We start from the raw sequence: 13,103 nt of genomic DNA on the forward strand, positions 1-13,103 counted from the left end.
TTAGCTAGTGACAAATTCCAACTTTGACATATTAATCTTTAACCTGCTAGATTGAAAGATATCGTAACAAACAAAAAAATTTTAGAAATTTGTTTTTTTCTCATTACGATGCTCAATTTATATAAAAAATGACACTTTAAAAGTTATATACATTTCATCTTTTTTTTTTCAGACAATTCAATAAAAGTTCAAAATAAATGTAGAGCATACAAAACCGTGAAATATGTTACAAGGAAAGAATAATAGTTACATAAATCTTTCTCATTTCCTTAAATCTTTCAAGGGACAAAGACATGATTTTGTATTAATCTTCAATCTTCAATTTGTTCTCTCTTTCCTTCTAAAACTTGATACATGTCTACTCTATTGATCCACTGGCCCTGGATATGGACGATAACTTACAAATCAATAGAAAACTTTGTAGCATGCCACTAGTCCCTAGTTCCTCAATGATTTGCAATTCAGCTCTCAAAAGTTTCCCAAACCTTCACCTTCATCTCTGCCCTGGGTTTAAGATTCCATAAACATTATCACTCTCCAATATGAGCATGCTCAATCAATTCAACTGGCCATGCACTCTTAACATGTAATGATGTTTAGGAGGCATAGGCACTCTTCAGTTTAAATTATACATTAGTTGATCAGTACCCAAAGATATAAAATCTCCAATATGATCCCTGCTGTAAAAAATGGTGCCTGGTGTATTTCATCAACAACAGTTAAAAAAAAATAATTGGCCACTTCTTTAGTCACTTTCTATGTCTGTTTCATCATGCCTCAAATTATTAGGAAATGCCCTATCACCATTCATAATTTTTGCTGATTCTTGAATTGAACAGGAAGTACTTTGCCTCATCTTACCAATTAGTATTTCAATGTAATCCAACAATCCCAACCCTAAGAGACGATTCCGCAGCAACTCAATGGTAGTATCGTAAGGCGGTATTCCTTCATCAATCATCATCTCGAAGTACTTACATGCCTCCTCTAGCTTTCCCTTTTTCTTGCATAAACCATGAATCATGACAGAATATGTAGACACAGAAGGATAAAACTTATTGTGCCCCATGTTTTCCCAAACTTCAGTTGCCTTGTCAAACCTTCCTATCCTAATCAGCAATTTCAGCACCATGTTATATGTATGGCGATCAGGAAGACAGTTATCATTCACCATTCTAGACGTCAACTTTAGAGCCCTATTGACCTCACAATGGTCACAGTGGTAAGCGAGTATCGCATTGTAACTCCAAGTGTCCGGTTTTACTCCTCTTGAAATCATTTCATCCAACAGCTGATAAGCTTCTTGCACCTTTTCATTCTTACAAAGTTGCTTTATAACACAATTGTATGTAAACACATTAGGCAAAAGGTCATACCTTCTCATTCTATCAAGAACCCTAAAAGCCGAATACATGTCATTTGCGTTGCAGTATGAACGAATGAATATTGAGTAAGTAAAAGCATCCGGCACAACTCCTTTTGACATGATATCATGAAAAATATCTGAAGCTTCATTGACATTACCTCCTTTGCAAAGGGCATCTAACAAATTATTATATGCAAGCAAATCCACTGGACATCCTTGTTCAAGCATTGCATCAAACAGCGCACGAGCCTTTCCTGAATCACCAATCTCACCCCATCCACTTATCAAAATGCTGTAAGTTTTAGCAGTTAACACAAAACCATTCTTAACTTGATCAAAAAAATTTTGAGCTTGCTTGACATGTTTCCTCTTGCATAAAAAGTACAGCAGCTTATCAAAATCATGAATTGTTGGCTTTATTCCAAATTCATCCATTCTCATGAAAGATCGTATTGCTCCGTCTGGCAAATTTGCCTGGCTATATGCTCGGAAAATGAGCCAGAACATCTCGCTTCTGATTTCACAAAGAGAATTCTCTCTCATTTCTATGAGAAAATCCCAGAGTATGGCAAACTGTTTACAGCTTCCTAAGATATCCACCAAAATGTGGAAGCTCTCAACACTATGTTGGAAACATGGAATTGATTTAGCCCAAAGAAAGAATCTGTGACATGGGAAGCCAAGATTCTTACACCTCTTCAATACCTGGTCAACCAAATCTGTAGATATTTGTGCTGAATATGGATTGAGAGACATTTCTAGATCATGGCGAGGATCTCGGTGATCACTTAGTACACGAGATATTTCATTCACAAGGTCTGGTAATAATGGCCCAGAGACTTGTGTGGTTGGGGAAGCGTGGGCGTGATAGCAGCGAGGCTTGTGATCAATAAGAGGCCGAAAGAAAGATGGTAGGAGTTTGTACTTAGAGGATAGTGCCCGAAAACCCATGTTGCAACTTGTTCATAGGATCTTCAATCCACAACTTTCCGTTGCCCAGCTTAATGGCCCTTGTTCTTTCCTGTTTAGAAATAGGTGTAAACAAAATTATGTTATCACAGTTAAAACCTACTAACAAATTAGGCTTTTTCATAAATGCAACATAAATACAAAATGACAAACACAAAGTCAGTGAGCAATATTTACCTATTTACATCAATAACTTGAAGCAAATAGATAAGCTCTTACTAGTACAACAGTAATAAAGAAAAATAAAGAATAAAGGTTTTAACTTTTAAGTTTTAACCTAATAAAAGAAAATTAGTAAGAAAGGAACACTACAATAGATTATCAATAAAGACAAAAATACAGCATAATAAACCAATATCAATATTTTATATACTTGCAAAGTAGAAGACTAAGCATGTCTCAATTTCAATATTTGAAAACAGGTTTTGAAGCATCAGCATATGAACACAAGCAAAACATGATAGAGAAGCAGAAAAATTCTAATGTGAACAATTTTCCTTAATTTTGAACAAATTCATCAGCACCAGTCCAACTAAACTAAATAACATGTTTATATCACCAAACATACTAAGCTAAATCGTAGCAAAATTAGAACAGATAGAAGACTCTATTCCACCTACTAGTAGCAGCATAAATTCATAAAGCAACTCTTACTATTCATTCAGCATACTGCAGTGACATCAGCTACTGTTCACTAGAGCTTCAATTCTTTTCATTTCTTTTCTTTTCTTTGTTTGGTTTGATTGATTTCTAGGGCACTCATATGAACCACCAGCAATATTGTCTTGGATTCATTATAACCTCTCCCTCCCAAAACTAGAAGTAATTGAAATATCTTCTTTTCTTGCAATCTACCTTCCTGTTCTCAAACAAATTTCTCTTACTTAGCAACATTCATCTACAAGTCTCTCCTAAATTCACTAATTTTCACCTTACATCATTTTATAAGATCGAACACAACAACATGGCATTGGTAACAATAACACTCATGGCAGCAACAAACACATTGAGCATCAATTTCATTAAGTGTAACACCTGCTAAGATTTTGACACAGAACCATATAAATGATTATACATATCAAAAGCTAACTTGATGATTCCATGGTGCAGAAGGAAAGAAAGGGGCAGACGCGGCGGTGCTGCGAGGAGAGAAGCAGAAGTGCAGAACAGTTACGCCGAGGCGTAGGCGGCGGCAGCGTCAAACCGGAGAGGCCGAGGCAGAGACGGCGGCGACAGCACCCTCTACCGGATAAGAAGAGTTCGGCGATGGGGGATGGTGATGGTGGGCTGGTGGCTGGGTTTAGGTTAGGTTTCTGATTCTGAGAGAGATGAGAGAAAGGGGTGGGGTGGCTGTGGTTTTCCTTCTTCCTTCTAAGAGAAACGGCGTCGTAGGAGCTTAAATATTCGAACCGCAAATCCTGAAAAACCGGCACCAACCACCGCCAGTTCAATCGTTTTACAAATCGATTTTTTACAGGACGGTTTTATGCCCACCAAACTTAAGTGATCGGTTTTCGGTTAATTCAGTTCGGTTATCATAACATAGAATATACAATTTTACAAGAAAATAAACTCTAATAAACAAAATATGACTTTAACTTGATGACTCTGACTCTTCTTAAGTATTTTTAAAAACAAATAAATAAATAAATAAATAAATAATAAATGCAAGATAATATAGAGTAATTAGTTCACCCATTTATTTAATTAAAGAGTTAATGCCCAAAATAGTCCCTCAAATTCAAATTGGTGTTCAATTCAGTCCTTTAATTTTCTAAATGACCAAATAAATCCCTAAAATTCAGAAACGTGCGTCCCCGTTAGTCCCTCCCAGAATTGCCGTCTTAACGTTGCTGATGTGGAACGTTAACTGCCCTCGTTTGAGTTGTGGGTGCCCTAAACCTGTAAAACGACGTCGTTTGAAATAACGTATTCTCCCCCTTTGAATAAACAATTGTTGTTGGTCCCCCCTTCCACTTCAACGTTTCCCACCAAAAATTCAGAAAACCTTTCTCTTCTCCTACGTCCCTTCATTCTCCCATACTTCCCACTCAACATTTCATCGGCGAGGATCATCCTTAGCATCTGTTCTCTCCGGTCAGTGAAGAGGTCATCGACGAAGCATCACCTTCGTTAAGTGCCGACGGTAAGAGGTAACAGTTCGACTTGATCATTCTCTTCCATTTTTTTGGTTTTCATTGAGGGTTGTTGATACTTATGTGTGAATGCGTTGTTGTGTATGTAAGGGAGTGGTTCAGAATGTTGTGGTTGTTGATGGCGCAAATGTTAGGGTTTAGGGTTTCTAATATGAAACTTGATCATTCTCTTCCATTTTTTTGGTTTTCATTGAGGGTTGTTGATACTTATGTGTGAATGCGTTGTTGTGTATGTAAGGGAGTGGTTTAGAATGTTGTGGTTGTTGATGGCGCAAATGTTAGGGTTTAGGGTTTCTAATATGAAACTTGTAACCACATAAATCATAATCTTGTTTAAGTTATAGTCAGTAGGAAGTAAATATATGCATCCTTATTACAAATATAGTTTGATTTCTAGTTCTTTGCAATATGGCTGTTTTGCGACAAAATGAATAATCCTGTCTGTTTTGTGCATTGTGCTGTAAACTTCAGATGCCTGATCGATTGAGACTTGTTTTCCACCATGGTGGAGCGTTTGAGACAGATCCTGGGGGAAATTTTATCTACAATTCTGACTTGTATGATGAATGGGTTGGAGTTGATGAAGACTATCTTGACGTGTTTGCGGTAACAGGTTATTATAAAGAGTTGGGGTATGATAAGGCTGAAGCATGTTGGTATCTGGAGCCTAAACATGTGTTGGAATTTGGTCTTAGGAGATTGAAAGTGGACCAGGACCTTGTTGATATGATCAAGCACTGCCATGAGAATAACAACGTCATCCACATCTATTTTGAGCACGGAACTTCGATTCCTGAGATACTTGATGTAACGAATTTGTCTGAGGAGGATGGTGCTATAGGCCAGAAGGTCGGAATGGAAGGCATGGAAGAAGATATAGTAGAAGGGGTTGAATCTGTGAAGAAAACCAGCACAATATTAAGTCAACTTGAAGAACCAGTTACCTTTATCCCAGTTGAACTGAAATCCACTGCACCAAGTCCACTGTCCACTACCCACTGCCCCATCTCCACTGCCCCCCAAGCCACTGCTTCCCAAGCCACTGCCCCCCATCCCACTGTGACACAGCCCGTTGCTCCGAAGCCCATTCCCCCCCCAACCCACTGCCTCCCAGCCCGGTGTGACACAGCCCGTTGCTCCCCAGCCCACTGGCCCCCAGCCCACTGCCCCCCAGCCCACTCCCTCGAAGCCCAGTACACGAAGTTCAACTGCCCTGAATTTTAATGGCGACAAATCATGTTCACAGGCGAAGTCCCCTAAATCTCTATCCCAACCAAATCCCATTACATCCAAACCTGTGTCTCAAAAAGTTTGGTCTCAACCCACTCCTTCAACCAAGAATGCACAAATTAAAAAAAACAGCGCATCAAAGAAACAATCCAAGCCTATTAACTTTAAATTCAACACGTCTACCAAAATGCCTAGAAGGTATATCACAAGATCACAAGGCTGGAGAAAACAAGCAAGCAAGGAGCCAGTTCAGTTGAATGTTGATAGCTCATCTGATTCCTATGAGTCTGCAGAGGACAGTTTATACAAGCCACACATGCCACTTCACTCTCTCGACTCAAGCAGTGACAACAATGATGATGTTAGTCCTAGCAGTGATAGGAGAAAAAGGAAGACTGCCAGTGACAAAGACAAAGGCAAGAAAAAGGTTGTTAATGATGAAGATACTTCTCGTCCCCCATCAATGGATGCATCTGATTATGAAAAGGAGGTAGATGATGATGAGAACGAAGAAAACTTGCAATGTATGTACCGCATATTATAATTAATGTGCATATGTATTGATTTTATTCTGTTTCTGTTGGTGATGTAATGTATAAATTTGTATGGCAGTGTCTTTCTCTGATGATAGCTGGAAGTCTGATGAACTGAAGACTCCACCAGACTCTGAAGATGAAGCAGACCCAGCTGCGAATCCCATCTTCAATGATGCTGCCAAGTTTGGACATGTGAGATTAGAGCTAGGTATGGAGTTTACCACTAGGGATGCCTTTAAGAAAGGGGTTAGAAATTATACATTGCAAGAGGGTAGGGGTGTAAGGTACAAGAAAAATGATACTACTAGATGTAGGGTGGTATGCAAGAATGAAGATTGTCCCTGGATGGTGTTTTGTTCTTATAGCAAACCGAATGGATGTTGGCAGATTAAGACCTTTAATGATGATCATACATGTGAGAGAACTTTCAAGAATAGATGTGCAACTAGGTCTTGGGTAACTGACATACTTGTTAAGAAGGTTAGGAAGCTCCCAACTTTTAGACACAGTGAGGTCTTTAACTACTTTAAAGCAAAAACTGGAATTCAACTGTCTAGGACTACAATTACAAGAGCTTTGGGTGATGCAAGGAAAATAGTGAGGGGTGATGAAGCTGCTGAGTATGCTAAACTCAGAGATTATGCGGAGGAGCTGTTGAGGTCTAATCCGGGCTCAACTGTCAAGTTAGGTGTTAGTCCAATGCCTAACGGAGAAGGTGTCTTCGAAAGGTTTTATGTGTGTTTGCATGGATGCAAGAAAGGTTTTGTGGGTGGCTGCAGACCCTTGATAGGACTTGATGGGGCTTTTTTGAAGACCTATTATGGAGGATGGCTGCTGTGCGCCATGGGTCAGGATGCGAACAATCATGTGTATCCAATTGCATGGGCAATTGTTCATAATGAGAACAAAGACAACTAGAAGTGGTTCTTGGAGCTCTTGCAGGAAGACATTGGAGATCAGACAGAGCATGGTTGGTGCTTCATCTCTGATATGCAGAAGGTAACCTAACCTATATGCTTTAATTAGATGCACGATAAATTATTTGAAGGACCATTTTGGATTAATGAACCAAATTTGAAGGACTATTTTGGAGAATTGCAGAATTTAAGATTTTAAGAATTTCAGTATATGGTAAGCTATATACTATTGTTATGGCAATTGCAGAATTTAAGAATCCTTAAGCGCATAAGTTCAACATAGAACCTGTTTTTCAATTTAATATTATATATATGGTAAAAATTAAGAATCTGTTATTTGCTCAGGTTTTTAGGTGACAACTTTGTTATCTTGTAGGGTTTAATCCCAGCATTGCGTGAAGTTATGCCAGGTGCGCATCACCGCTTCTGTGCGTGGCACCTTTGGCAAAACTTTCAGAAACAATGGAAGGACTCACACTTGAAGAGTTTGCTTTGGAAGTGTGTTAGAGCCATGACTGTCCAGGAATTCAACGAACATATGCAGTCTATAAAGAGGGTGATGAGAAGGCGTGGGCATATTTAGACAAGTTCCCTAGGCAGGCATGGACCAGGGCTCACTACAAGGACTTTCCAAAGGTTGACAATGTCTGCAACAACATGTGTGAGGTGTTCAACGCTGCCACCAAACCATACAGATGTAAGCCCGTCTTGACTTTACTGGAGGAGGTTAGGAGGTATGCCATGACTAGTATGGCAAGGAACAAACTGAAACTCTCTAGCCATATGGGATACTTACCTCCGATTCAACAAAGTAGACTTGCAAAGGAAAGGCATTACAGCAGGTACTATACACCAATGTGGTCTGGAGATGCGGCTGAAGTGATGTTTGAAGTGCATGGTGAACCACATAATGTGGTGGTTGATTTGGGAAACCAAACATGTAGCTGCAGGTCTTGGCAGTTATCGGGTAAGTACTATTATGTTTGACTGTTTTTATTTTTTTGTGTAATTGCACCGTAGTATACCTATCAACACACTTAGTTACTCAAATTTTTTATTTGGTAGGGTTACCTTGTCGTCATGCAATAGCTGCGATTTCAGTCATGAATGGTAGACCTGAGAATTATGTCCATGCATGGCTAACAATGGGCTCATACAACAAGACTTATGAGTACCATATCAACCCGGTAAGAGGCCAACAGTTGTGGGAAACATCAGAATACCTCCATTGCTTACCTCCTGTAAGGAGCAAACCCCGTGGCAGGCCATCACATTATGCAAGAAAAAAGGATCAACATGAGGCACCTGTTCGGGGGAGCCAACAGCGCACAGCAACAAAATTGAAGAGAAAATATGGCAAATTCACATGCGGGACATGTGGGGATGTTGGTCACACAACAAGGAGTTGTAGAATATCAAAGAAACAAAAGGCTGATGAGCAAGCAGCTGCTGCAAAGGCTGCTGAAGATGCTGCAGATAAGGGTGACACCGGTTCTAAAGGTAACAAAGGTGAGGTTGTTACTGAAGAATGTGAGGTTGGGGCTGAAGGAGGACAAATTGATACTCAAACAGAAGTTGCTGCTGAAGGGGGTCTAGGAGCTGAACAAGAACCTGCAACTAAGGTATTATTGTTATTGATATTGTTGCTATTGATAAATATGGAAACAAACAAATCCATATAATGACTCTTGTATTGTTGTTGTTGATATCATAGGCTGTAAAGACTACAAAGACTGCAAAGAAAGGCCATATGAGAACTAAATGTGAGAGACGCATAGATAAACTCCCTGTCAAGAGGACAACTTCATCCACTGCTGCGGCTGCTCCACATCCAACTGAGATTTCAAGAGAGACTATTCAGGGAGCTAGTGCAGCAACCTCTGAAAAACTTGCCTCCTTCTTGAAATTTGTTCCAAATCCAGGATCCAACCCACCAAGGAAAACTGTCTAACCAGCACAAAGTGTGGTGGCTTTTTGAGTTCATGTTGTTGTAGCTGAATGTTATGCTTAAAGAATTCTGCCTTTTTTTAATGTAACCTATCAAACTTGTATGTATGGCCTTTGATTGTTGTTATGGCCTATGATGTTTTGGATTGTGATACTATGTTATGCACAATGTGCTTTAGCACAAACAACACTTGTTTCGGTATTAGTTATCTTAAATTAATGAAGTTTTTGGTTTAGTTCATGTTGTGATTTATCTCTTTCTGCTTTAGTTGAACACAATTTTTAGCAGAATAAGTGCAGCATCAAGATTTCAACTCATGTCAAATTAGTGTTTCAATTCATTTCATTCCATCTTCATCAAGACATTACATACCACTTAAGAAATTTAAAATTTCATAACATTATCATCATTTGTTGAATATAAACCCCAACAAACTAAAACCTAAACACACACCAAAAGTAACAACAAAAGCCAGCAGCATCATTGTCATCATCTTCACGGTCCTAACATCACTCTCCAAGGTTGTCATCCTCCAACTTAACTCATGCAAAACTTCTGGTGGAATGGGTGCTGCAGAAACTTGATCTTCACACCCATCAGCCCAGCGAAAAAAATTACAGTGAATTTCATACTGCAAAGTAAAAAATGCAGGTGAATCCAAACTCAAACTCAAACCATCTTAACATTTTCTTCACAGCCATAACCTTACCTCATAGTTCGGACAACCATAAAATGGTCTACCAGGATTTTCTGCAGTTGTTGAGTGCTTCATCACCGTTCGAAGCCCGCAATAACAGAAAACACCGTTCTTACCTCCCCTATTTCGCATTCCTTTGTTTCCATAAGGTCTGCCTGCGGCGTTGCACCTACTTGAGCTACTTTGGCTTTTCTCGCCACCACCCATCATCACTCACACAGACAAGAAATCAATTTGGGTTTTACGGCGAAGAAGAGATGTCGAACAGAAGAGAAGGAGAGTCGGAGAAGAGAAGCAGAATCGAAGAAGACAAGAAAATTAGGGTTTTATAATTGCAATGGACTAATTTGGGTGATATTAGGCAATTCCAGATACCAATTTGAAACAAATTCAACCTTGGCACACATCAGCATCCAGCTGGAACGCCCACATGGCAGTTAACGTTCCACATCAGCAACGTTAAGACGGCAATTCTGGGAGGGACTAACGGGGACGCACGTTTCTGAATTTTAGGGATTTATTTGGTCATTTAGAAAATTAAAGGACTGAATTGAACACCGATTTGAATTTGAGGGACTATTTTGGGCATTTACTCTTTAATTAAATATTAGTGATTTAAATTTTGTATTGTATGTACAGTAATTTATTGACTAATAATAAATATGTCTTATAAATTAGGTATATTGTAAAAACAAAAAAACTTTACAACCAAATAAATTACCTAATTAAATTTAACCAAACTGTTGTAATTATTTTTCACATCATGTGTCACTTATTGTGAGAGCGTTTTTCTTTCATTTTCTTTAAATACGCTCATTCTTACTATTTGTTCTTCTTTTTTCTTCTTTTCTTTTGTTTACTCTTACCATCTTACTACTTCTTCTTCTTCTTTATTCTTCTTTCTTTTTTCATCTTTCACTTTCATTACCATAGTTGTTGTTACACCATCACTAACTACTTCTCCTTCATTTATCTCATTTGATTTATTTTTTTTCTTTTTTTCTTCTGCTAGTTCATTATTATCACCATCATCATCTTCTTCTTATTTTTATTTAAATATCATAATTTAATTTAATGATAAAAAAAGTACATCATACTTTTATATATAGTTAGAAAATTTTAGTGTCCACATAAAAAAAATTTAAGAAATTTTTTGCGTCACATTCAAAAAATTTTGGTGCTATTCTTTGATAAATTTTACATAACTAAAAATTTCTCCTCTTCTTTTTTTTCTTCAGTTTAATACCATACAATCAATTCAGTGATAATAAAACACATTATTTAATTAAAGATGACAAAATTTTGGTAAATGACACAAAAAATCTTTAAAAATCTTAAATATAAAACTTTAACTCAACCAACAAAATACATTTAAATATGTTTTAGGACAAAAAAATATATCAATTTGTTTTAAATAACATAAAAAGGACTAAACCTCTTATATATGAATTTAATACTATCCAACTAGTTTAATGATAAAAAAATACATTATTTAGTTAAAAATGACACGATTAGAAAATTTTGATGTCAAAACAAAAAATTTTATGTTACGATTAAAAAATTTTAGTGTTATTTTTTTAATAAATTCTCCACAATTTAAAATTATCCTTCCTCTTCTTTAGTTTAATATCACACAATCAATTCAATTATAACAAAACACATCATTTAATTAAAAATTGACACCAAAATTTTTTATAAATGACACAAGAAATCTTTAAAGAATTCTCAGTCCAAAATTTTAACTCACTCAACTAATAAAATATATTTAAATATGTTTTAAAATAAAAAAATACATCAATTTATTATAAATGACACAAAAATAGCTAAACCTCTTATATATGAATTCAATGCCACCCAACTAGTTCGGTAAAAAGAAAAATACGTCTTTTAGTTGAAAATGATATGGTTAAAAATTTTCTATGTCACGGTTAAAAAATTTTGGTGTCAAAATAAACAATTTTCCGTGCCACGATTATGAAAATTTGATATTATTTTTCTGATAAATTTTACACAATTTAAAACTCTCATTCTTCTTTCACATTGGTTTAATTATTCTTTATAATTTTACTGAATTTTCAATTAAGTCCCTATATTTGTTCTTATACTATATCAGATTTTGTAATTAAGTTCCTATTGTGACAAAAATGTTAGAATTAATAGAATATTCTATTAAACAAAACGAATATGTCTAATACTTGATTGAATATTCTATTTCATTTAATAGAATATTCTGTTAAATCAAATATTTTTTGTCACGATAAGAACTTAATTACAAAATCTGATATAGTATAGGGATCCAATTAAAAAGTAAAAAAGTATAGGGACCTAATTGAAAAATTGGTGAAACTACAGGATCCGACGAAGTAATTAAAATTTTCACATTCACATAATTCTTGTTTCTCCTTCTTAACAAGAATCTGTGTCACGGTTAAGAAAGTTCGGTGTTAAAATTAAGAAACTTCTTGTGTTATGATTAAAAAATTCCGGTACTATTTTCTTATAAATATTTTGCATAATTCAAAATCTTCTTCTTTTTTCTCGTTATCATCATCTTTTTCTTCTTTTTTTGTTGTTCTTTTTTTATTTTACACTTTTACCCTCTCATAATTTTTTTTATTTTATCCTTTTAACAAGAATAAAAATAAAGAAAAAAGAAAAAAAATCAAATGAAGAATAAAAAGAAATAAAAAATACATAATGTTGCAAAATCACCAAAAAGAGGAGAAAAAAAAGAAAAGAAAAATGCAACAACAACAAAAAATAAAAGAATGATGATGAAGAGGAAATATACGAAAAAAAAAAAGTTTTCATATTAAAGAGCGCGGGATAGGAATATTTATATTAGTGGAGAGTTGTTTAATATGTTTTTATTAATGAAATTGATTTTTGTTGAATTTGAATCAATTTAATTGAATTTAGTTGTAAAAAAAACGTGGAGGGATTGATGTGAAAAAATTGTAAGATGATTAGTATGGATAAATAGTTTATTTTCCTATTAAAATGTTTTGAATTCTAGTTTTAACAATAACAAAAAGGATTTTGTTTTATGAATATATATAAAATATTATCCAAAAATATAAGGTTTACAACTTTAGTTAAATTTTATAGAAGGTCAATATAATCATATAATTAGGTTTTATTGAATACATTATTAGTGAATTAAACCTCAAAAGTATAAGTGAAAATATGAACAAAACTTTAATTGCATCCATAATTGGGTCATATATTGAATAGGGATGGCAACACCATCTGAACTTGCGGATATCCACTTCATCTCTATCCGT

The 13,103-nt window shown here is 35.9% G+C and overlaps 2 protein-coding genes across 4 annotated transcripts; both read right to left on the reverse strand.

Annotated features, from left to right (window-relative positions):
* Positions 1–117: 117 nt before the first annotated feature.
* On the reverse strand, positions 118–3,775 carry LOC130977143 (pentatricopeptide repeat-containing protein At1g52640, mitochondrial-like). Of its 3 annotated transcripts, none has more exons than XM_057902170.1 (3): positions 3,371–3,775; positions 2,990–3,194; positions 118–2,387 (listed from the first exon to the last, which is right to left on the reverse strand). In XM_057902170.1, the coding sequence occupies exon 3, from the start codon at positions 2,315–2,317 to the stop codon at positions 746–748; it is 1,572 nt and encodes a 523-aa protein (XP_057758153.1). In that variant the 5' UTR covers positions 2,318–2,387; positions 2,990–3,194; positions 3,371–3,775; the 3' UTR covers positions 118–745. The 3 variants fall into 3 exon arrangements, with proteins under 3 accessions (XP_057758153.1, XP_057758152.1, XP_057758154.1); XM_057902169.1 differs by having other exon boundaries at positions 3,272–3,775; XM_057902171.1 differs by lacking the exon at positions 2,990–3,194 and having other exon boundaries at positions 3,426–3,775.
* Positions 3,776–9,528: 5,753 nt separating this feature from the next.
* On the reverse strand, positions 9,529–10,026 carry LOC130974622 (uncharacterized). Its single transcript, XM_057899483.1, has 2 exons — positions 9,832–10,026; positions 9,529–9,753 (listed from the first exon to the last, which is right to left on the reverse strand). Exons 1-2 carry the CDS (start codon positions 10,024–10,026, stop codon positions 9,529–9,531), a joined length of 420 nt encoding a protein of 139 aa, XP_057755466.1.
* Positions 10,027–13,103: the final 3,077 nt, after the last annotated feature.

Source organism: Arachis stenosperma, chromosome 4 (assembly GCF_014773155.1).
Source record: "Arachis stenosperma cultivar V10309 chromosome 4, arast.V10309.gnm1.PFL2, whole genome shotgun sequence".
Lineage (NCBI taxonomy): Eukaryota > Viridiplantae > Streptophyta > Magnoliopsida > Fabales > Fabaceae > Arachis > Arachis stenosperma.